At 33.4% G+C, this 24,117-nt stretch overlaps 6 protein-coding genes across 9 annotated transcripts; 4 read left to right on the top strand and 2 right to left on the bottom strand.

Annotated features, from left to right (window-relative positions):
• Window positions 1–1,065: 1,065 nt before the first annotated feature.
• HBS1 (translation elongation factor EF-1alpha (GTPase) HBS1) lies at window positions 1,066–3,442 on the bottom strand. Its single transcript, XM_090120005.1, has one exon. The coding sequence runs from the start codon at window positions 3,323–3,325 to the stop codon at window positions 1,256–1,258; it is 2,070 nt and encodes a 689-aa protein (XP_089976131.1). The 5' UTR covers window positions 3,326–3,442; the 3' UTR covers window positions 1,066–1,255.
• Window positions 3,443–3,805: 363 nt separating this feature from the next.
• On the top strand, window positions 3,806–8,363 carry RagA-B (Ras-related GTP binding A/B). Its single transcript, XM_090120006.1, has 7 exons — window positions 3,806–4,113; window positions 4,304–4,403; window positions 4,521–4,738; window positions 4,887–5,053; window positions 5,292–5,385; window positions 5,670–5,822; window positions 6,189–8,363. The coding sequence occupies exons 1-7, from the start codon at window positions 4,102–4,104 to the stop codon at window positions 6,366–6,368; spliced, it is 924 nt and encodes a 307-aa protein (XP_089976132.1). The 5' UTR covers window positions 3,806–4,101; the 3' UTR covers window positions 6,369–8,363.
• A 599-nt stretch (window positions 8,364–8,962) lies between these two features.
• LOC149909873 (HIG1 domain family member 1A, mitochondrial-like) lies at window positions 8,963–13,109 on the top strand. 2 transcript variants are annotated; one of them, XM_090120001.1, is made up of 3 exons: window positions 8,963–9,089; window positions 11,788–11,889; window positions 12,235–13,109. In XM_090120001.1, exons 2-3 carry the CDS (start codon window positions 11,796–11,798, stop codon window positions 12,450–12,452), a joined length of 312 nt encoding a protein of 103 aa, XP_089976127.1. In that variant the 5' UTR covers window positions 8,963–9,089; window positions 11,788–11,795; the 3' UTR covers window positions 12,453–13,109. The 2 variants fall into 2 exon arrangements, with proteins under 2 accessions (XP_089976127.1, XP_089976130.1); XM_090120004.1 differs by lacking the exon at window positions 8,963–9,089 and adding an exon at window positions 10,143–10,264.
• Window positions 13,110–13,112: 3 nt separating this feature from the next.
• On the bottom strand, window positions 13,113–14,748 carry LOC149909872 (serine/threonine-protein phosphatase 2A activator-like). Of its 2 annotated transcripts, none has more exons than XM_090119999.1 (2): window positions 14,613–14,748; window positions 13,113–14,126 (listed from the first exon to the last, which is right to left on the bottom strand). In XM_090119999.1, the coding sequence occupies exon 2, from the start codon at window positions 14,124–14,126 to the stop codon at window positions 13,140–13,142; it is 987 nt and encodes a 328-aa protein (XP_089976125.1). In that variant the 5' UTR covers window positions 14,613–14,748; the 3' UTR covers window positions 13,113–13,139. The 2 variants fall into 2 exon arrangements, with proteins under 2 accessions (XP_089976125.1, XP_089976124.1); XM_090119998.1 differs by having other exon boundaries at window positions 14,569–14,742.
• Window positions 14,274–17,456, top strand: CAHbeta (carbonic anhydrase beta). The gene is made up of 5 exons (XM_090120000.1): window positions 14,274–14,553; window positions 14,934–15,018; window positions 15,960–16,147; window positions 16,263–16,451; window positions 16,553–17,456. Exons 1-5 carry the CDS (start codon window positions 14,461–14,463, stop codon window positions 16,760–16,762), a joined length of 765 nt encoding a protein of 254 aa, XP_089976126.1. The 5' UTR covers window positions 14,274–14,460; the 3' UTR covers window positions 16,763–17,456.
• A 4,866-nt stretch (window positions 17,457–22,322) lies between these two features.
• LOC149909870 (HIG1 domain family member 1A, mitochondrial) lies at window positions 22,323–23,757 on the top strand. 2 transcript variants are annotated; one of them, XM_090118227.1, is made up of 3 exons: window positions 22,323–22,456; window positions 22,722–22,835; window positions 23,097–23,757. In XM_090118227.1, exons 2-3 carry the CDS (start codon window positions 22,745–22,747, stop codon window positions 23,288–23,290), a joined length of 285 nt encoding a protein of 94 aa, XP_089974353.1. In that variant the 5' UTR covers window positions 22,323–22,456; window positions 22,722–22,744; the 3' UTR covers window positions 23,291–23,757. The 2 variants fall into 2 exon arrangements, with proteins under 2 accessions (XP_089974353.1, XP_089974347.1); XM_090118221.1 differs by having other exon boundaries at window positions 22,323–22,462; window positions 23,097–23,756.
• The last annotated feature ends 360 nt before the right edge of the window (window positions 23,758–24,117 follow it).

The following is a 24,117-nucleotide window of genomic DNA, read 5'->3' as shown; positions in this document are numbered from 1 at the left end:
CTGTAATCCATACTATAATATTATAAATGCGAAAGTAACTCTGTCTGTCTGTCTGTTACTCAATCACGCCTTAACTACTGCACCAATTTGCATGAAATTTGGTATAGAGATATTTTGATATCCGAGAAAGGACATAGGCTACTTTTTATCACGGGAAATAGGATAGGTTTTATCCCGGAAATACCACGGGAACGGGAACTATGCGGGTTTTTCTTTGACTGCGCGGGCGAAGCTGCGGGTGGAAAGCTAGTCACTACATAATATATTAGCAACATAATAAATTATCTACTTAGTGTATCTATTTTTTTTATACGAATTTATTTAGCTCATTCGGCCGCAAAAATTCCAATATTTTAAATATTTTTTTTAAAAATCGTGTTTTTTAAATAAAACTCTGGGTGTTCTACTCGTGCATTTAAAAAGAGAAGCTCCTTAGATAATTCCAATAAAACAAGAATGTCAGACTTTTCGGGCCTAAAAACATATAGTGCGTCGAATAATACTAAAAGTTCATTTTCCAATACAGAATCAATAGTCTATATATTATCTTCTTCAAAATGTGTTGGTAAGCGCATAACTCGAGAACGGCTGAACCGATTTCGATAATTTTTTTTTTATTATATTCCTTGAAGTACGAGGATGGTTCTTATGTAGAGAAAACGTAAATATGTACCACGGGCGAAGCCGGGGCGGACCGCTAGTTAAAAATAAATAATAATTTTCACCTCGAGAGGCTTATCTTTTTTAATAATTCTCGAGAATACATAAAAACGTGACAGAAACCATAGAAATAGCTTCCACGTTCGATCGTGAATACGCTTTGTTATTCGATCGAAGTATAACTGGGATGAATAAGAAAAATGTGCCACACTACTTTCAACAGAAAATAATATCTAAACGTAAAATTAAATGTGATAGCAGCAAAATCGTATTCTGAAATACGAAATTTTACAAAAAAAATCTTACATATTGAAAATAAATTTAAAAAGTTATGTCCGTATCACAAATATAGAACCTAAAGGAGTAGCCTAGGACCTAAGGATATGTACAAATAATAAAATCACAAACTTTGATAACATTTATTGCCATAAATATAATTTATATGTTATAATTATCACGATTATGTATAGCACAATACAATATTGTACATAAAATCCTTATGAAATTTACATTTTCATCCTCTGAAAGTGTGTACATTTAAAGCCAGAAAAATCTGCTATATTTGACAAAAATAAATATTGAACAGAACATCAGATCAATCTGTATAAATCTCAGTTACAAGTCCAGCAGCTATTGTAACACCTGCAACACGTAACATTACTCTTCCTAACTCCTTCACATCTTTGTATCGCTCCATACAAATAGGCCTACACGCCGTAATCTCTACTAGGGCTACTGAATTATTTCCTAAACATCTAGGCTTTTTCTTTATTAATTCTCCAGTGCTTTTATTCAAAAGTGCTTTGAGTTTACTAATGTGTGCCGATTCTACCAGTGACTGGTGATGCAGTAATACAGGATAGCCTTTAGTAATAGGTACTTTCACATTGAAGACTACGAGCCGGGCTTCAAATCGTGTTGTTACAGGCACTTGGTTCACAGGATCACTCAGTATGTAACCAATTGATACATTTTGCATTTCTACGCCCGACAATGTCACAGCAACTTGATCTCCAGCAAATGATACATTAGTAGTAAACTCATTAATAGCAAGACTTCTAACCTCAGCTGTCTCTTTTGACGGACACACCAATACTTTATCACCTTTATTCAGTATTCCAGTTTCTATTCGCCCAGCCACACAGAAGCCAGACCCAGTACCTTTAAATACATCATTTATGGACATTCGCAAAGGCCTAGAAACAGGTCTCTCTGGGACATTAAACTTATCTATTACATCGAGCAAGCTGGGACCACTATACCATTTGATTAATTCACCTTCAGTTGGGGTTTTAACAAGATTCTCTCCTGTCAGACCAGAACATGGCACAAAAGTAACATCTGAGTCTTTAAATCCAGCTTGCTTTAAAAATGCTTTTAATTTTTTAACAATATCATTAAAGCGCTCTTGAGACCAGTTTGTGGTGTCTAATTTGTTGACAGCAACAGCTAGCTGATTGACTCCAAGAGACCTTACCAGTAGAGCATGCTCCCTGGTCTGTCCACCAAGTTCAAATCCTGATTCAAATTCTCCTCTAGTAGCATCTACTACTAACAAAGCCACATCTGCTTGTCCAGCGCCAGTAATCATATTTGGGATAAAGTCTGCGTGGCCCGGTGCATCTAATATAATTACTTTTTTTGTCTTTGTTTCAAACTGAGCCTTTCCAACGTCCATTGTTATCCCTCGTACTCTCTCTTCTCCGGTTTCATCCAATACCCAAGCATACATGAAGCTCTGCTTGCCTATCTTCTTGCTCTCCTGCTCATATTTATGCAGAGTCCTTTGGCTGACCTCGCCAAGCTCACAAAGTAAATGTCCCATTAATGTAGACTTGCCAGCATCCACATGCCCAATAACAACAATATACAAATGCTCTTTATCAGAACCTCTTTCATTGGTAAATTTTGTATTTGGATCTATTTTACTTTCTTTAACTTTTGGGGTTGACTTACTATCATCTAAATTGTCATTTCTAGACTGTATTCTGTCCACCGCAGGAGACTGGTCTCTGGGTGTCTGAGGTCGACTATTAGTAATACCATCTACATTAATTTGAAAACCCTTTACTATAGGTGTTGTCTTTTCAATTTTTGATGCAATTACTTTTGGTGTTTGGTCCACCGTAGATATAGAAAGTGGAGCTTTATCTACTACTGGAATAACTATTGGTGGTTCAACAACTACTTTAGGCCTTGTGGAATCGGTACGTTGTTGTATATTTGTCAAGTCATTGGCAGATTTGTTATTATTTAATATTTCATCAAGTGCTTTACTATAATCAAATCTATGTTTTAAAACCGTTTGTATAAGAATATTTTCCGACAAGGTATCACCTAAAATGTTTCGCAGTTCATCCAAACACGACATAAGCTTTGCTTCATCATCTTCCGTTAAGTTAAGGCCCCTCAAGTCCATAGATTCCCGACGCTCGAGAGCAGGCCGTGAATTGTCGACGTCATCATCTTCCGGCTCCTCTTGTATATCATCATGAGAATCTATAAACTGTGATATAGCGTGCTGGTTTCGTGAACGATCATACATAAACTGAGCAGCATCACTTGGAGATAAACAAGAGTCCTCTTCAACTGAATGTCCGTACACATCCTCATAGTCGTAATCGTCAGAATAACTTCTGTTTCTTATATTACGGTGACGCGCCATCCTTTCAAATTTATACAATCAATATCTATCACTTTATTGAATACATTTCTAGATTTTGGAAAAATCCACGCGATTCTCCAAATATCATGCTTTTGACAATGACAACGACATTGACAAACAATCGCAAAGGTATTCTCTCAGAGCAATATTCTGGTATTGCGATTTGCAAGACGCAATCCATTTTAAATATTTTAAATCGATTTCAACGAAAATGAATTCCTAAATGAAATGAAATGAAATTCCCCTAAAATTCTAACACTCTAGCTACCTTGCACCCTTATAATAGAAAATATCTAAATCTGATACTTTTATTCAGAAGCAATTTTCAATCTTGCACTTAGATCATTAAGTAATTACTTAAATAAATATTAATAAATTACATGATCGATCTTGCAAATCCCCGCTAATATTTTTTATGGTAAATGATACAAGACAGTTGACATTGACAGTAATTGATATTCATATTCACAATCACAGATCACTTGACAGTTTACTATTCAGTAATTCAGTATTCACTGTGTCTGCTTTAATTTTATTTACGACATACACCACTAGTGATAATCGTTTTTTATGCTTATTGTTTGTATTTAAATGAATAAGGAATAAATACGCTTCTTTAAAACGCCTACATTTTATTTTTTCACTAACTACGTCGCTTTAAAATTATTTTTTATTTATCGTAACAAAGGCTCGAAGTCGAAAGTTTTCTCATTTCGTTACATTATCATAAGCTTTCCTTGGGTACCTATTAGATTTTCATCAAATAAATTGTCAACATGAAGAAGAAGGTATGTTTGAAATTGTTATTTTTATTAGTGGATCTTTTTTCTAATAAAATATTTTACATCAATTTTTCTTTTGGATCCTTTAAAGACTCAACAATTCAACATATTTTGAAGCTAAGAAGTTAAACAGTATGTTTATTTTTGTCAGAATTAGCCCCTTTTTTACTTATACCAATTTATCTAAAACTTACAGGTATTATTGATGGGCAAAAGTGGTTCTGGTAAAACCAGTATGAGGTCTATTATATTTGCCAACTATATAGCAAGAGATACAAGACGTTTGGGAGCTACAAGTGAGTGTTGTAACTTTATTATAATTTGTATATTGCAATTGACATCAAAACCTGCAAGACATATTTATATTCATCTCTTACTTCATTTAATTTACTTATATTAATTGTGCTATATAGTTGATGTGGAACACTCACACGTAAGGTTTCTGGGAAACCTTGTTCTCAATCTATGGGACTGCGGAGGACAGGAAGCATTTATGGAGAACTATTTTGCCTCTCAAAGAGACAATATCTTCAGGAATGTTGAAGTCTTGATATATGTGTTTGATGTTGAGAGCAGAGAAATGGAGAAAGATATGCACTATTACCAGTCATGTTTAGAAGCTATTTTGCAAGTAAGTTTTTTATATTTTATATAGTTATGTACATATTAATAATAATTAAATATCCATAGTCAATTATCCTAGTATATCATAAAATAATTAACATCATAACAGTTATCATCCATTTCCATTTAAACAATTCTTTCAAATAATTTTCCAGAACTCACCAGAAGCAAGGATATTCTGCTTGGTCCATAAAATGGATCTAGTTGCGGAAGAGAGGAGAGAAGAAATCTTCAAAACTCGAGAGGAAGACTTGAAAAGGCTCTCTAAACCACTTGAGTGTACTTGCTTTAGAACCAGCATCTGGGATGAAACTCTTTATAAGTATGATTTGTTTTATATAGAATAAGTATTAGATTGATCATATTATATTCCAAATTTTGTAGTAAAACACAATACGAAAGAGCTTATAAATGTAATATAATTATAATAAATATTATATATCTATATTTAAAAATATTATCACTGATTTTATTTTGTGCAATCTAATTTATTTGTTCAGCAAATGTATATTAAATTTTGTATTTTTTTTTAAATAAAACATTTATTTGGTTGTTTACAGAGCATGGTCCAGCATAGTGTACAAATTAATACCTAATGTAAAGGCTCTAGAATCTTCATTGAAGCAGTTTGCAGACATTGTTGATGCTGATGAGGTAGGATTTTTGCTTTTATATATTTTTAAGAAAACCCAATCCAAAAAATAGTTCAACTATGGTGTTATGAATTAAGTTAATTTAAAAGTTCTCAATTAATATTAAGCTTATTTTTCATTTACAAATATTAAAATAATTCTAATTTTATATTGTAAGCAATGGTATGTTGCTTATTGTTTTAAATATAATAATTGACTAGGAGTCAGCTTAATTTCAAAAATGTCGATCAACACAGTATTGTTTGTCCCTCAGTGTTATACAGACAAAATAATAAAATTTTTCAGGTACTCCTGTTTGAGCGCGCGACTTTCCTCGTAGTATCCCACTGTCAGCGGCGCCCGCACCGCGATGCTCACCGTTTTGAGAAAGTCTCCAATATTGTGAAACAGTTCAAACTTTCTTGCTCTAAACTTGCCGCGCAATTTCAGAGCATGGAGGTAAGTTTACGCAAGATTCATGATACAATTAATACTGATTCTAGTGTTTGGTCCAAATTAAATGAAATAGAACAGCTTTATGCTATCATATTGTTATATAATGCTATAAGATCAAGTACAAACATTAGTTTCTAGCTTTTCCAAGAGTTTGAGTATTATTCATGAATACAAAATAATTAACTCTTTTTATTTCCTTTATTTTTAAGATATTGAAATCACATTTTACAGAGGCAGTTTGAATAGTCTTGATTCAAAAACAGAACAAAAAATATTCCAATAAAACAAATTCCATTGAAAATATAATTTACATATTTAAAATATACTACAATTAATTACATTGAAATAAAGTGATAAAAATCCATACAGGTAAGGAACAGCGTGTTCGCAGCCTTCATAGATGGCTTCACGAGTAACACGTACGTTATGGTCGAAATGTCCGACCCGAAGATACCGTCAGAGGCCACACTCATCAATATACGTAATGCCAGGAAACACTTTGAGAAACTAGAGAAGGTCTCATCCAGCGCTCCGAGCCAATACCAGTGAGACACGATAAGGGTCAGTTCACACAGGAATATAACGCGACGGACAAGACGCACGGATGCTTGAACAAATTGTTAACAAAACGGCGTGAAGGCGACTCGAAGGACCTTGAAATATTCATTGTTTAATGGTTATTCTGTTTTATTTTTTTTTTTAATTTATTATTGTCATTTTATTCATTAGGTTTCGATATCATTTTAAAATGATTTGATATCTGTAATAGTTACGGAATAATTGCCTGTGCGCACTTAACGATTGCACCCGGTATAGGCCGAAGTGTCTTTTTGTACATGTAAAAATGTTTCCACTGCATTGTTCGAAACATTACCCAGTGTATTTCGATTTACAAATCCATACCTTCATCAATGGAAATCAAGGTCCATTCTGCTTGCAAACTATATCACGTCGTGTCGTGCTATGTCTTGGTGTGAGCTGACCCTAGAGATAGAAGAAAATTACACATCAGTGATTATACAAGAATGAAAGACAACATTATCAAAGATTGTTATCTCATTCTTATGATAATATTGAAGTTTAAAGAATGGGTAAAGTAGAGAAGGTTATTTTATATGCAAAATATTTATTTACTCTCCAATGTACATTGATATTTATGCCTCTACTTAGAATAAGTGAGTTGATGCCTTAAATTAATGAGTGTTTCTAAAGCAGTTTTCATTTGGTTTTAAATTTTAATATATTATTTCGTTGAATTAACCTTTACAAATTTATCAATAACGTTATCAATATTTAAGAAATTTTAACTGCATTCCATTATATAATTGGATAAAAAAATATTTAATAAAATTATGATAATATTTGGAAAAACTTCCAAAATTATTGAACTGTAAAAGAATACTAAAAGCCACCGATTGTGCGATCTTTGTTATTTTTTTAATTTTAATCGTCTATTATTTTAATAGTTTATAAATTATAACCATTTGTTAATACTTAATTCTGTAGATAATAATATAAAGGTTTTAATAAAAAAAAGTTTTTTTTATAGCTCATTATAGTCAACCTATATAAATTCTACCATTACTTACTATTGCAATGGCAATTCTTTTATAAAATTTGTGCTGGAAAGGGGTCATCTATTAATTCTTCATCAATTCAAACATTTCAATAGTATACACTGAAAGTTTTTATTGTAAACAATAGTAACAACGTTTCTAATATTGTGCTAACTCATTTTTATGACTCTCTCTTCCTTGATTTGATTTGTTTATGGATATGACCCCTCATACATATCTCTTTGTACAAATTATTGCTCATTATATTTTTAAAGGCGTATAAAATTAAGTACCTACACTCATCCGTCTTTTGTTTCGTTTTGTTGAATTTATTGCTAAATTACTTTAGTCCATTGAAATGTTACATTTTTTAGGCCAACCTTGCTTTTTTTGAGTAAAAGTAATAGTAAGAAGTAATAGTTTAAGAGTTATATCGTAAAAACCATTTCAGCCGCTATTTTCAAGATAGTGGCCCTGGGACAAGGGTGGTGACCCCACAGACTTGGTTTTAGCTTCACACTGACCCCCCCTACACAACACAAAAATAAAATTGCGTCCTCTAAAAACGTGACCCCAAATGTAACTTTTCAATGGACTACTTTTAATCTGTTTTAACTGTTTATTTATAAGGATTCGATTGTTGCCGCGATTTTTACTTCCACTAGTCTTTAGGCAACTTTATTGTTTAACGTAAACGGTAAAACCAATAATTAATGGCGATAAATAATTTTTTGTTGGTGCTAATTATAAAAATGGCAACTTTAACAAATTTAGTGGAGGTAGTGTGGACTCTTATTAGGTACATAAACTATATTTTAATGATTCATACAATAAATAGGTAGGTATATAAAAATGTTACATTTTAAGACCTGATATGTACCTTTTTAATTGTTCTGTAATATAATGTATGGTAAAGCCAATTATCTGTGATTTTGTATCATTAGTTGCTAATACTGGTTACCTACTTCAAATAAATTTAGCCTTTTAATAGTGAAGTTTTAATTACCTATATAAGTACGTATATGTTCAATAATGACCGTAAGCTTTATCATTATGTGAGACAGTTGTATAACCAACCAATTTATAATTTAAGGCAAAAAATCAGTGATTAAAAGTTTTAGAATATAAGTAAGTAGTTAACTACGTCTCCAAACCAATAAAATATGTATTACATATTTATCTTATTCAGCTTCAAGTTTAAACTCGATTCTTCAAATTCTAAACTTTTACAACTATAGCGGCGGGCTTCGTACCGTCTGCATCATCGCAATAATTTATTTACCCTTAATCAAGTGCTATGTTACCCTTAATAATGTTAACCAATATGTTACCCTTAATCAAGTGCTCCAAACGCCAGACACAAAAATCATAACATAACGATGACACGAGTTACACTCTTCCTCAATAATATTACAGCATACTTCATACTTCTAGTACCTACCTACCTACTTCTTAAAATAAGGATAAAGTCATCTAAAGTTTCAAAGCATGGCACCAAAAGAGTATAAAAGTATAAGCAAAAGGTAAACAATATTCAATTCTGCTGTACTACTGTATTGGTATCGTTCTATTCCCATGATTAATATGAACTTATTTGACTATTCATTGTAATAATTATTCATTGACATACCTACTATACCTAGTTTACGGTTTACCAAACACAAACAATTGCACAATAGTAAATTACTACAAGTCAGCGAGAAAGTAATCTGAGGTAGGTTTCGAAGGTGACCATTTAGATACATATTTATTAAATGTGTTTATATTTATAAATTGATTAAAGTTACGACATAATATACATACCTATACTTAATATATTGCGTGAAGTGTAATCGTTCTACATTAATTTTCTATGGACTTTCTATGGACATCAAATATATTGCGGTAAATGAAGACAACAGTCATTGAAAATAAATCAACAATAATGACGCCATAGTATATCGTATTGCATCGTCTGCATGAGTCATCGTTAATTAATTTTCCTCAAACGCAGAGTGATGACGAACATCGTCATATAAATAGTTTGTCCCTCGGATATTATAATATAGTATCGAAAAAATATCCTATATGTAATATCGAAAATTAAGGTGTAATCGACAGGGTTTTTTAAACCACGGTTAAAAAGCATGTTGCCTAATATTATCCCACCCAAGTATTTCGGTAAAAAACGTTGAGATAATATCTACTTAGTACATATTATCTCAATGGTAAAAAACAGTTTTTACTTTTTATCTTACTTATTTGGACGAATTAAACTAAGTACATAGATATTCCAATCATAATTAGTTGTTCATCATCGTACCTTTAATTAAGGTTCTAGATATTAAATATTTTTAACGGAATTTAAACACAATTTATTTATCTCCATGTTTTCAGGAAACGTTGTCAATGTTAAAATCCGTAAAAAATATATAAGGAATTTCCAAAACATAATTTAGTATAACTATAATATTTAACTGAAGAACTGTACTTACCTATTAGAAGTACAGTTCTTCAGACAAATTAAGAAATAGCTAAATTTGAAAACCTATGAAAATTATTATAAACGTAACTACTTTATAAAAAAATAATTTTGAAGCATAGAAGGATAATTAAGCCACCTTAAACTTTATTGACATCCTACTGAGAACATTTATCAACTCATTTTCCTCATCTGCTGTAACAATGCGGAGTGGACTTCCCTCGGTACAGTCGTCATTCGCAATTTGCCAGGAATAAGTTTGCAGAGGCCGGTTTTCATTTTACTGATTAGTATACACTTCACCAGTCCTCTGCTGATAACCGCGTGTTGTAGACGTGTTGCGTAATACAATAATCTATATTGGAATTGATATAGTGACGTCGGCCCGTGCTTTTGTATTGTTTTAACCTTGACTTCTGTTTATATCGGTAAGATATTTTTGATTAGTGTTATTTTTTAAATATTTTTACTGATCGTTTTTAAAAGAATAACGAAAAAATTTATTTTAAAAAAAGCAGAAGTAAGTACGTAACTAGTTATAGGTGCTCATGGTTCCAGCAGTCGTAATATTATAATATATTTTATAAGTGAACTTCCTGTAAGTATCACTGTTAAATCCCAGTTGCGAGAATTCTCAATTATTGTCAGCCGCGTCACCACTTAAAAATTATCTAGTAGCTACCTACCTAATCAAGTCTTTCTGTAGATAACTATGTGGTACTTTTAAAAGTCTAGACGGTCCTAATGTACTATATATTTTCATATAAGTAAAAATGTATATAATCTTTATTAATTCCCGATCATTTATTAATCTTTATGAACCGGAGCCGGATCCAGATCGTTAGCTTTCCTTTTCCATATTCACTTATGACTTCTGTTATAAATGCAAAGGAAAATGTTTTTATACAAACATGATAAAAACCTATCTATTTAAGCACTATAAAACGTGATTCTCTAGAGTCTAGTCTAGAAGATCCCACTGTATACCTATGTAGGTACCTACATTAGTAGGTATCAAACGAATCTACAATATTTCAAATTATACGCCTGAATGAAACTGATAACTACTCTATATGATATTATGTATTGTACAATATCATTTGATATCTGATTAGTCTTAAGTTAGGTAGATATTATATATTTGTTGTCAATTGAAATGTTTGTTAGAGTTTGAATTAAGTAATACATATACCTAAATAATGAATGATGCTTTACGTATTTATGTATAGTTACATACTTTGCATTAAATTATTTCCTTGTAGGTACATATTTCTGGCTTGTTTAAAATAATATTATGACTTTTGAAAAGAGGATAAATAGAATAGATAATTATGTGTAGCTCTAGCTGTTATGTATAGGCCACAACATAGGTATACACGGGAGGCGGTGGTTCCCTCTTAAATCAATTTTTTAGAAAACTTCTCGATGCATTTTCGGTAATCGGATACAATTGTTTTAGCTTATAACGTAATCTCAATATGTTTTAATAATTTAGGTTTAGGTACATATCTTCAAATGCCCTCGGTTATCAATAACACTGAACATAATTTATTTATAACCAGCTTTTCAGCCGCAGCTGCGTCCGCCTATATTACTTGCTCTGTGGCGTCCGCGTACTGAAAGAAAAACAGTACTTCCCCGTTTTTGTCCTTTCATCCATATCGGTTAGACGTTTAGGCGCGAAGAAGAAACAGACAAACAGATTTAAGGACAGTTATTTTCGCATTTAAAATAATATAATGTATTTTCACAGGGGTAACTAGTCGATACATAGTTTACGTATAATAAAATTACATATTAATATGGATATTGTTATTTGAGTACATAGCAAACTATAAACATAAAATTCAACGATTATAGTGTGAACTGTATATTATACTATACCGATATACATATTATGTATGCATATAAAAGAGAGTTGCACTTATATTAATTAATTATGAATTTACAGAATCCACAATGGCCCTTGAACGACCAGACTTCGACTACAGAGAAGAAACTCACAAGGAACGATTGGCAAGAAAATCCAAAGAGTCGCCTTTTATGGTAATCGGTACGTATCGCTCATCTGCTGTTTAATTTATTACCGTACAGTCAAGCATTTAATACTTTTCTGCTCTGCTTTCGATACCTGCATGAAAGTGGTATCCTGTTGTGGTAACTGGTATCATATCTAACCATTGTATGAGACTCTAAAATCAATACGTAGTTAACTAGTTGATGCCCTTACGAGTTACGAGTAAGATATATTATAATAACATTATAAACTATTCTTAGATGATGCATGATGATAAGGGTGCACTATTTCTGATGCTGTAAACATGAGCGTAAACCCTAGGTTGGAGTTTGATTTCTGGTGCGTTTCTTAACTAAATAGATTTTTAATTTTTACATACAGGATTAGCTGGTCTCGCTGCGGCTGTGGGATATGGAGGTTACGCATACAAAAATCGTGGAGCAATGAGCACCAGCGTGTTCCTCATGCAGTTCCGTGTGATAGCACAGGGCACTGCCGTCGGAGCTCTCACTATAGGCATGGCTTACACGCTCTACAGAAATCATTTTGCTAAGAAACCAGAAGCAATCGCCGCAAACGTTTTAGGAAATGAGCATTAATGAACACGCATAAATTAGTGATAAATTATTTAATTTATACTACTCATAAGTGTGGCTGTGGTCAGTTATTGATATGTCATGTGAAATGTGAAATACTAAGTATTAGAATATGCTTTGTATTACGAGGTCTAGGAATAGGCTACTTGATTATTTTGAAATAATTAAAGTATGCATAATGCAATAATTGTATCACAAATATTTATGTGAAATAATGTGAAACTTTTGAAAGTTGTACAACAATTACTTCTACATAAATGTGTTAATTGTATATACTTTATTATGAATACGATAAACATTGAGATTTTTTAGAAAACTTCTCGATGCATTTTGGAAATTAAACAAAAAACCAAAGTATTTGTCTTAGAATTTTATTACAAAGTAACAATCCTACATACTCATCAATTCATCTTTACATAGTATTATATAAATATTAAGGTAAAAAATTAAAAGCGCATTCTACAATCATGTAGGAAATATCTTCACATTTAAGTTATAGACTTAGCAATACCAATTTTAATAACACCTAACTGAAATTAAATTAATATCACATTTTGATTACAAAATTTGATTCAAATCAAAAATCAAATTAACACAAGTATTATAATAATACTGATTATAAATAATATGAGATAAAATGTTACAGTAAATAAATTAAAAATATAATACAACAGTGGCTTTTATTTATCATCAATGTTGGATAGGGAATCTACGTATGGGCAAAAGAGATCCAAATAATACATGCTGTATAACAGGAAACTTTGCTAGTACCTCCTTTTTGTACATTTTTATCAGACCTTGATTTATTTTAGCCCATGAACCAACAGCACTGATGCTCCACAATTGATTTGAATGCTCCGCAAAAGGTCCCGTTTTAACTTCCTTTATATACTTAATGCAAGACAAAAACATATATTCATCTGAATATTTTTCAATAATATCATCTTCTAGAAATTTTGCTGGCGGATATATTCTCGGTTGTTCAATCAGCTGGGAACTGCCCCATATGAAAGGCACAAATTGATAATCGTCAAGACTCCAAACACCATGACTTCCGGCTGGCTCCATTCTGTATGTTTGTTGCAACTTTCTAGCGATATTAAGGTATTTGTTAAACAAAATGAAGACAGTTGCAACATGATCATCATTCTGCAGGGAACCTATTTTGTAAAGACAACATAAGAACATAATAAAGGCCATCTCATGACCTGTACCATAATCAATCCTAGTGGCATTGCCAAAGCTTTCCTCCAAATATATCTTAATTTCTGGTATAGCTAAATGCAGTTTTGGATCTAGAGCATCCTGAAGATACTGTGTAGAATTAACCTTCACCTTTGCCAACCAGTCACGAAATGCACTATTGCCAAACCGTTGTGGCTGCTCTATTGGTGGGAATTCATTTATTAAATTACTTATTTTATCCAACATGTGCCCAAATTTTGTTATATTTTCTGATATTTTACAATCAACTGACAAAGGTTTACTTTTTATTGCTTCATTGAGAGTAGCGATGAATCCTGTGTATTCCATGTAAGCTTCTGATTTTTCCCAAATAGCCATATCAGTTATGGATTTCACAGCCCGTTCAGGTTCCAAGAAACGGTGATTTATAGGCAGTAATGGAGTCACCTTCTCAGAAGTGGCTCCATCCCCAATAACACTCTCTGTATTCATCTAAAAGAAAAATAAATGTTATATAATTTGTTAATAGTAACATACTAAAAAAAACAATTTAAAAAAGAAGCAAAAAATTAAGCAATTTTATTATTTATTACATCTTTGTCTACTATTATTATCTGATAGCCTACTATAAAGCAATCGTCATAAAATACGCGTTCATATTTTTACAGTTTTACATGTTGTTCCCAATGTTTTCATTCGCCCGATAAGCTTTAGTAATGAAGGTCACAAATGTCAAAATCAGCTTTAATTATGTACATACACGCGTTAGAAATTAAAATAGAAGTGGCAGCCCAATGATGGGATATAAGTTCAGTTAGCACACAAAATGGATAGAATATTAAGGGGTATTATGAGATACCGTGTTTTAGACAGAGCAAGCATGGTGAAGCAATTTGAACAAGTTAAAGACAATCCTGTTGTAAGTAGAACTAACCTTAAATAATTTTTATTGTGATTTTACAAATGCATATAAATTACCTTTATGCTTCAAATTAAAACTTTGCCAACAGAAATATGTGAAGAAATTGTAGGTAGGTATTTAATTTCGCAATACCTACTTGATTTCGGTGCAAATTTTAAATGTCAATTTAATGTCATATCGATACAACCTCAGTGAGGATACAACAAATAAAAAACTCATAAAAAATAACGATTTTGACATATTTACTCCAGTGTCAGTTATCGACTTGACGTTTACAGTTAAGTTTAACAATCACAATTTGTTTTAAGCTTAGAATTTTAAAACCATGATGTTTATAACAATGTTAATTCTTATTTATTTTCCATTTATGTTTTTAGCCTAAAGCAATTTTTTACACTTGCATGGACAGTAGAATGATACCCACAAGATTCACAGAGACTTGCGTAGGCGACATGTTTGTTGGTTTGTATATAAAATCATTTTCCTAATTAAGTAGTCTTAGTATTATGTGGTATTAATAATATTATGTACTGTAGTCTCTATATAGTATGCTGCCCGTGACTTGGATGGCTTTCAGACAGAAGGTTGGCCATCTTTCAGTAAAATTCTCGTTATTTTAAACCGAGCAGTTTAAAATTAACGGTTTGTTTCAAACAGCTCATAGCTATTTTGGGGTTATATGTATTATGGCGCTGTGTGAAAAAAAAACATTTAAAAAAGACGTGTGGCACTCGGGGACTGCCTCGGTAAAGCTATTGCATAGCGTGCCTTCAAGCCACACCTCCGTGTCCGTCGGAGTGGGGAGCGTGAGGTTTTTTCGTTACGGAATTTCTCGATTCGGTCCCCGCGCTCAAGGCCCGCGATAGAAGCTATGCAATAGCTTAAAAGGGCCTATACTTTATACACCCGCAGAATGCATTTTTTTTTTTTTTTATAGTAACCCTAGCAATAGGGCAGGCGACTCACTTGATGGTAGGTGATAGACGCCGCCCATGACGATCACAACGTTGGGAACACTGCGATCGTATTGCCGGCTTTAAGGTGGAAGTTGGTGTTTTTGAATGAAGTTTGAAGGATGGGATGGGATGGGACTATTGGGTTAAAGAAAGGAAAGAAGATGGGAATAAGGGAAAGGGGTGGGAAGGATAAGGAAAGGGATACGGGCCTCCGGCCCCCCCACTCACCGTACGAAACACAGTAGTAGCTACTATTTCACGCCGGTTTTCTGTGGGGGTGTGGTATCTTCCCCGGTGCGAGCTGGCCCAATTCCTGCCGAAGCGTGCTCGACTACCACTTTTAAATGAATGAATGAATGAATGAATGATATTGATTGTTACCGTTTTGTACCATTCCGACTTAAATTTATTAAATTTATTAATTAAATTGATTGTTAATATTTTCAGTCAGAAATGCCGGTAATCTCGTCCCTCATTCTCAAAGCTTTATAGATGAGATGACTAGTTGTGAACCAGCAGGACTTGAACTAGGATGTATAATGAACGATATCAGACATGTTATAGTCTGCGGACATAGTGATTGTAAAGCAATGAATCTCTTATACAAATTAAAAAGCAAAACAGAATCTAGTATTGTAAGTCTTTTTCATTTTATTTGAGGAATTCGTATCGAAATAACGAAAAAGAAATGAATAAAAGTGGCTATAAAGATAATATACCTATTATGAATATTGAATTTTTATTTTTCAGGAACAGCGGCGAATATCCCCCCTTAAGTCATGGCTTTGTACTCACGGAAATACAAGCCTGCAAAAGTTTTTAGATATGAATGGCGACTTCAACAAACCAATGTTATTTACAGCTGAAACGCCTCAGCGAAAATTTGTCGCGTATATTGATCCTGAGAACAAATTCTGCATCGAGGATAAACTGTCTCAAGTAATCTTTGCACTTTGCAGTGGTTTTATTAATCCAACAATAATTTTGTGTGATTGCCGTCTATGATTGTAATGGGAAATGTTCTAAATTATATTTTTCAGGTAAATACGCTACAACAGCTTCAAAATGTTGCGTCATATGGTATGCTGAAAAAACGCTTAGAGAAACACGACTTACATATCCATGCCCTATGGTTCGATATTTATACTGGAGACATTTATTACTTTAGTAGACGGGCAAAACGGTTTGTTATCATCGACGAATCAACGTATGAATCTATACTAGCGGAAGTGCGGAGATATTACTCATAGATTTAATTTTTATTAACGATCGAAACATATAAAAATAGATTTATTTGATCTTTACAATATCTAACTGGGCGTTTATTATATTTGGCCATGTATCAAAAATTTGAGAGGGCCCGCTAGTTTTTTTATGAATATAAAAATATGAAATATCTAATTAATATTACTTAGTCGTCCTTTTTTAGATGTTGATTGTAATTTACGATATTTCCACCGATACGGGGAGAAGCGTAACATTGAAAAGGCGCGGCACTATATTATAGCCTACGCCACTGGTTAAAATTAGGGCGGCCGTACACGGACCGCTTCAAGCAGTTGAAGCCGCGACCGCGCGGTGAACTATAGGCATTCATTCACCACCGTACACGTGACGGCTCGAGCCGTCGCGACCGCTTCAAGCCGTCAACTGCATGACGAAATTCCACCGTGCCGTTAACGGCTCGCGAGCGGTCGTGAGGCATACACTGACTGCTCGAGCCGTTGACTGCGCTAGAGCCGTCGACGGCTCCCTCCCCCCCTGAAAATCAATGACTTGACTAGTCAAAAAAATCAACCGCTCGAGTGGTTGGTAGCGACGGCTCGAGTGGTCAACAACCGACGGCTCGAGCAGTTGACGCCGACCGCTCGAGCCGTCCGTGTACGTCGCTCAGCCGTTAACTGCTCGAGCGGCCCGTGTACGGCCGCCCTTATAAGAAAGTAAGTGATACAGTGCGACACAAAAGAGATGAAAATAAATGAGGGCGCCACCGTCGCTCATATAGCAACACTGATACTGCGACGCAAGCGATCTTGATACTATAGAATAAAAATCCAAAAATGTATATAATATAATCTAAAATAAATACCGCGATTTAAACCGTTATAATTGTTTCAGTGTAGCAATAGTGTAATTTAAGACAAAAATACATTAGTATTTTAATTGACCTACCTAGGTCAAATTTTACTTAAATGTATTTGGAATTAGTTATTTTATAAAAATCGGTCAAGTGTTTAGACTGCAGAGGCGCACATAGAATCAAACATACAAACAAACAAGCATACATGCAGCTCAAACACATTACCCTCTTTCTGGGTCCGTCGGGTAGAAAAAAACAAGGCGATTTGAAAACCACATATTTTTATTTTTTTTGTAGATAAATTTTGTACATTAATATAATTCATCAAAATCTAAATATTCTACTCCTTCAAAGGACTGATCATCACTCTGTTTCGAAGTACTGGCAAGAGGGTACGGGGCATCTTCAGTATCTGTAAATATGATACAGTAAATATGATTTTTTTTCTTATGGTTTGATTGATTAATAGATAGATAGCTGTATGAAAACAGTTATCACTATACTATGTAGTAAAATCTAAACTAGGTACTTTATTTGAGGCTGGTTGGATTGGATATAACTTCTTGACTCAAATTGTGCTGGTCGCACTATAAAAACTAGTTTTTGTTTACATACAAATAACCTCAAATTAATTTGCAAAAACATAATAATCGCCATACATACATACATTAAACACTCGTTACTAATGGAATATTCTATTTTACGTAGTACTGAGCAAAAATAAATGGAATCTCACCGGTATATTCTGCTGTACGTTTGTAAACGTTTTCCAAATCAGTCAATAAATTTCCAGCTTGAAATTCGGACAAACACCGAATAAAAACTTTATACACCACATCACGGACACCGCTACGTTTAACCTTTTTCATGATGTCTCCTTTTTTATTTAAATTTCTTGTTCTAAATAACAATTTGATCTCAATAATTCTCCACTTCACGAAAAAAACAACAAATTTTTATTCAACTTGACAGCTACATTGCCAATTCAGGGTTGCCAGGTAATGAAAAACGAATTAGTTCCAAAATAATTAATTTCATCTCTTTTATGTCGTACTATAAGTGAATATTGCCTTTTTTTAAATATCATAGTTTTAAGTGTGCTTTTTAATACTTATACTTAAAACTTTTGGGGCCAACTTTATATATTTTTAAGTTAACTCAATAAATTTATTTAGTTTTTTATGTTTTTTTTTTCATTTAAGTACCTAACTAATATTATATTTTACAATAATACATATTAATATTACATATGACTAGAGTAAGTAGATATTTTGAAATTTCGATGAATTAATTGTAGGTATCATTTATTTTGTTTTACGTGGCACATTCGAAGAGCATTAAATATTATGATACTTACTTATTTTATTTACTTATAAAAAAGTAAAATCTACACTGGACCTAAACATTATCATATCAGCTGAATTATTTCCTCTACGTAATAATGCTCTCTTTCCACGGTTCCGTTTGTTCTCGAATCCACCTAAATGTATCTACAGACGCTCCGATTTGGTTGGTGCCAACCATATCGGAACCGACAAGGCAACCATTCCAACATTGCTACAGATTGTCCGACGGTTGGCCTTCCAGCTGTCAGTTGACCATAGAGTAATATGTCAGTTGACCATAGTACGAAGAAAATGGGCTAAATTCTACTATAGAAATAGAGAAAATTACAGTCATATGCGGCTCTTACAACTTATTTTTTAAGGTTTTTAATGTAGCCGCACTGTCAATTTTTTTTAATACTTCTAACATAATAAAATACGCTTGATTTCTGGCATCTCTATTTGCGTAATCTTTGTTACTTAAGTCCCACAAACAGGGAAAGTCTTTATATAGTTCCAGCAATTTTATTAATATGTCACGTTCGGTGACCGTAACTCCCTCGGCGTTCATGTTGACGTCTTACACCGGCGGCGTTGCGAATGTGAATGAGCCAATTACCTATATTACTCTATGGAATGAGCCGATTTGGTCGGAACAAAGCTTCCAGACGTTCCAATTTGGTTGGATCGGATAGGAAGTTGGTTTGGTCGGTATCGCCGGCGCATCCAACCACGTCAAACCAATATTAATAATAATTATGTTGGACCGACCGCTCTCTACACTTTCCGATTTGGTCGTGGTCGGATGGTTGGCACCAACCAAATCGGAGCGTCTGTAGATGCTATAAGTCCACACTCGAAAATTTTCATTAAAATCGTTCCAATCATCGTTCCATTAAGTATTATAATGTCTTAATGACAAACACATGAACGTGTTGTTGGTGCGGCTATGCCATAGTTTTTGTCTAAGTATCTACATAATTTTATTCCTACTTCCCGAGTAAACTGAAACTACATATATAATTACACAACCAAAACTTCATCGCTCATGCACCACAATATCCGAGGAAAATTAAGTGTAAAGTTTCCTAGAATTAGAAGGTCAGCCTTTTTTGTAAATTATCTTATAACAAAGGAGATTGTTGCGTCGGCAAACTTATATTTCAAACCGGCCAAGTGCGAGTCGATCTTGCGCACGAAAGGTTCCGTACTATCATCTTCACTACATAGTATAAAACAAAATCGCTTTCTCTGTCCCTATATCCCAATGTCCCTTTGTACCCTTAAATCTTTGAAACTACGCAACGGATTTTGATGCGTTTTTTTTTTATAGATAGAGTGATTCAAGAGGAAGGTTTATATGTATAATAACACCCATTAAATAGCGGAGAAGTACTGTTATTTTTGAGGTTTCTAATGTGATGTCGTAAAAAAATACATTTTTTGCCTCTTACATTGCAAACGCAGGCCCTACGAGTTTTATCAAAATAATGTACTAAGTATTATACACATTGAAAAGGTCTACAGAAAAGTCCGCGATGGTATATGTCTATCTCATATGGATAACCCACAATAACTTTTTTTTGTCATTTACTTTTTACGACAAATAATGGCTAAATACCTTGAATACATTGTTCATTTAATATAGATCTATATGGCCCTTTACATCGTATGATTTAAGCGAATATTTTCGAAGATATTACAGATTTAACCCTCCGTGAACCACGTGGATAAAAGTTACGTCCTGCACTACGTGGGGTTTCCTGGACCCAATAATCTTTCCACGTTTTTATAGCTAGTATTTATTGTAAATTTGTAATGTGTATATTATTATTATCCCGTGACTATAAGAGGTTAAAAATAAAATAAATTTATCAAATATTATAAACATTTATTATATCTTTAGGCTATGTAACAGAAATAGTACTTTTTACCAACTAAAATAAGACTATGTTCGGTTCGGTAAGACTTTAAGAAAAAAAATACGTGTGGCACTCGGGGACTGCCGCGGTAAAGATATTGCATGCTATGCCTTCAAACCACACCTCCGTGCCCGTCGAAGTGGGGAGCGTGAGGTTTTTCGTTACGGAATTTCTGGATTCGGTCCCCGCTCAAAGCCCGGGATAGAAGCTATGCAATAGCTTAAAAATTAATATCCTCTACATCCTCTTCACTTTCACTTTCAGACTGAATGCTCAATTGATCCGAGTCATCTTCACTTCCAGGTAGAAACAGCTCATCCGTATCGCTATCATTTTCTTCCATAAGTGCGGATATTATTGCATTTTCATTGATGTGATGTGCCATAATGAGCCCTGGAAACAATTTCAGATAATTTTAAATATTAAAAAAACAAACTAAATAAATATTTATATAAAAATAGTCGTATTTTATCACACCATACTGCTCACCTTTTAGTGGACGTCCCGAACTACGTGGGGTTTCTTACACCCAGCTGCACTTTGACGGCGTCCGTTTACCGCGTCTGCGACGCTATTACTAAACCAATGTCGCTAAGAGGTCTGGCAAGGTCGCAACTCCAGCTACACGAGGTTTCAAGACTTTCGCACAATGTTTGGAAAAGATACAAAGATTTTTTGTATGGCTGGGGTGTATTAAACCCCACATGGTGCACGGAGGGTTAAAAATTGCGGGACATAGCGTTTGCGGCGGTACCGGCCGGCCGCCCGGCTATATATTTTATACCCGTGCGAAGCCGGGCCGCTATGTTTTTATATACAACGTTCATAGTTTTTCTGTTGTGTATTTAGTATCAGCATTGCACCCGTGCGAAGCCGGGGTGGGTCGCTAGTTAATAAATAAAAGAGCAACTATGGAGTTTCTTGCCGGTTCTTCTCCATAGATACTGCTTTCCGAATCAATGGTAAATGTTAAAAAAATGTAATGACGTTTCAAAAGTGCTTCTAGAAGAAGTATAATTGAATAAATAAATGTTTGAGATTGAATAGAAAATAATTTATTGCATGGGGCCCCCTTAATATATATTATATACATTTTATTTTTTATATTTGTTGTTATAGCGGCAACAGAAATACATCACGGTTTATGAGATACAGCCTGGAGACAGACAGACAGACAGCGGAGGCTTAATAATAGGGTTCGCGTTTTACCCTTCGGGTACGGAACGCTAAAAAACAATTAACGTCCGGTTGATTATGATGAAGCAATTGCATGAAGTACTTGTAAAAAAAATTTAGTGTATTTTTGAGATTGAGATGAATAAAAAATATTCATTATTATTTATTAATTTTATTTAATCGTTTTTATTCTTCCATTCAACTCTGTAGTGTCTGTAGTAGTTGTGTAAAATAATTGTCTTTGGTTACGATACTTTTTGCTTTGTTAATTGGCAGTGGAATTTTGATTTGTCTCTTGACACTTGAGTCTTGACACAGTGCTTGACACAGATGATGACAGATGATAGATCATGGAAAATTGAAAATCGACAAGGTTACTGAAAGTGATGCAATGTTGTGGAATTTCTAAAATTATATAATAATTATTTAAACTTATATAAGGTTAAGGTGAGTTCAATTATTTAAAGTCTATAAAGGTCTATTATTGTTCCATAACATACATATATATAATTTTAATAAATTTATTAATTCTTTTACTAACCCATCTTAGAAAAAAATATATTTCTTTATATAATAGGTACAATAACGCATAATTAGATGTATAAACCGTAAATTAACTTATACAAAAATACATACTAAAATTTCGGATTATTGTTCTGCTATTTTTACAAAACATTCTTACATTATACCTTTTTTATGTTTTCAGTGTAGTAATCATTGAATCTCAAAATGGATCCACAAAAAATTTTCGAATACAAAGATGAGTCTCAAGCAGAAAGACTGGCGAGGAAATCCAAAGATTCTCCATTCATGATTCTTGGTAATTTTAATTTCTTTGCTTCTATAGAAATATATTAAAAATCTCTCAAGGTTTACCTTACAGAAGATTAAAAGATTTGTTAAATGTTAATTATTCATTTAGTTTTCATTCTATTGGTTTAACCCATTGACCACCGAGCGGCCCGATCGGGCCGAGACACAATAGATTTTCTATTGTGTCTGTGATCCAAGGACTGACGGATTAAATAAGATATTAAATAGTAAATGCTCATTTCAATATTGATTTAAAATATATTTACAGGTATCATGGGGTTAATTGGTGTATGTGGTGTGGGTGCATACAAATATAAGACCAGAGGTAAAATGAGCACAAGTGTATTCCTAATGCAGCTTCGTGTAGCCGCCCAAGGAACTGCAGTAGCAGCTCTCACCCTAGGGCTTGGATATCAACTTGTAGAAAAATATGTGTTAAAAACTGACAAGAAAGAACAATAATGATCAGCTAGATGGAATTAGACATTTTTAAGGATAATTTTATTACACTACACAGTATTTGAAGCTTACACATGAGATAACCTCAAATATGATCAAAATGATCATGCACACAAAACACTAGCCATGGCCATAACAGCTGATAGAACATAATATGTACAGCAAATGAGTATATTTTTGTTTTATGTTGTCATGTGCTGTACTGTGGGGGTAGTTTGGATATGCCAATATCTATGACTATAGAATAAGTTAATACTAATTTAATTTAGCTGTTAGTTTTGTGTTCTGTGATTTTAGCTGATATTCTACTACAGTTTGGTCTAAGACAGTTGTAATATTTATTTTTTGACATTTCCATATGTAACCTTTGAGGTAATGTTTTGTGATAAATGTCTTATTTATAATAATGTTAAGAAATTGATGTTGTATAATAAATGTGACTTGCTTCAACAATAAATTTGTTTTAATAACTTTAACATTTTTACAATACCCAATGGGCTGGTTTCACTGCTTTCTGATGATACAAAGACTTTTTAATGCGTAAATTTTTCAGTTTTTCATAAAAGTTAAATAATTTGAACCATAAATGAACAAAGAAAATAAATAATATAAAAGTATGATGAGTTTTAAGAACTTCCGCATTTTCAGAGTTCGGAGTGCTATAAAACTGACATAAATTGATACTTAGTATAAAAAATCTTGGAAATAGTTATGAAATTATCTACAAATAAGACAGAATTGCCAGAAAGAAAACCTAAACTTGTATCGGGGGTCAGTCTTAGTGTGCGTCCACACTGAATGCGCGGTGGCGGCGGGCGCGACGAGCGGGC

The sequence above is a fragment of the Colias eurytheme genome, chromosome 3 (assembly GCF_061535395.1).
Source record: "Colias eurytheme isolate Ceu_HAF_F1 chromosome 3, ilColEury1 Martin Lab GWU primary, whole genome shotgun sequence".
Classification (NCBI taxonomy): Eukaryota; Metazoa; Arthropoda; class Insecta; order Lepidoptera; family Pieridae; genus Colias; species Colias eurytheme.
Note: the sequence above shows the minus strand (reverse complement) of the source record. Positions and strands in the feature narration are given on the sequence as shown.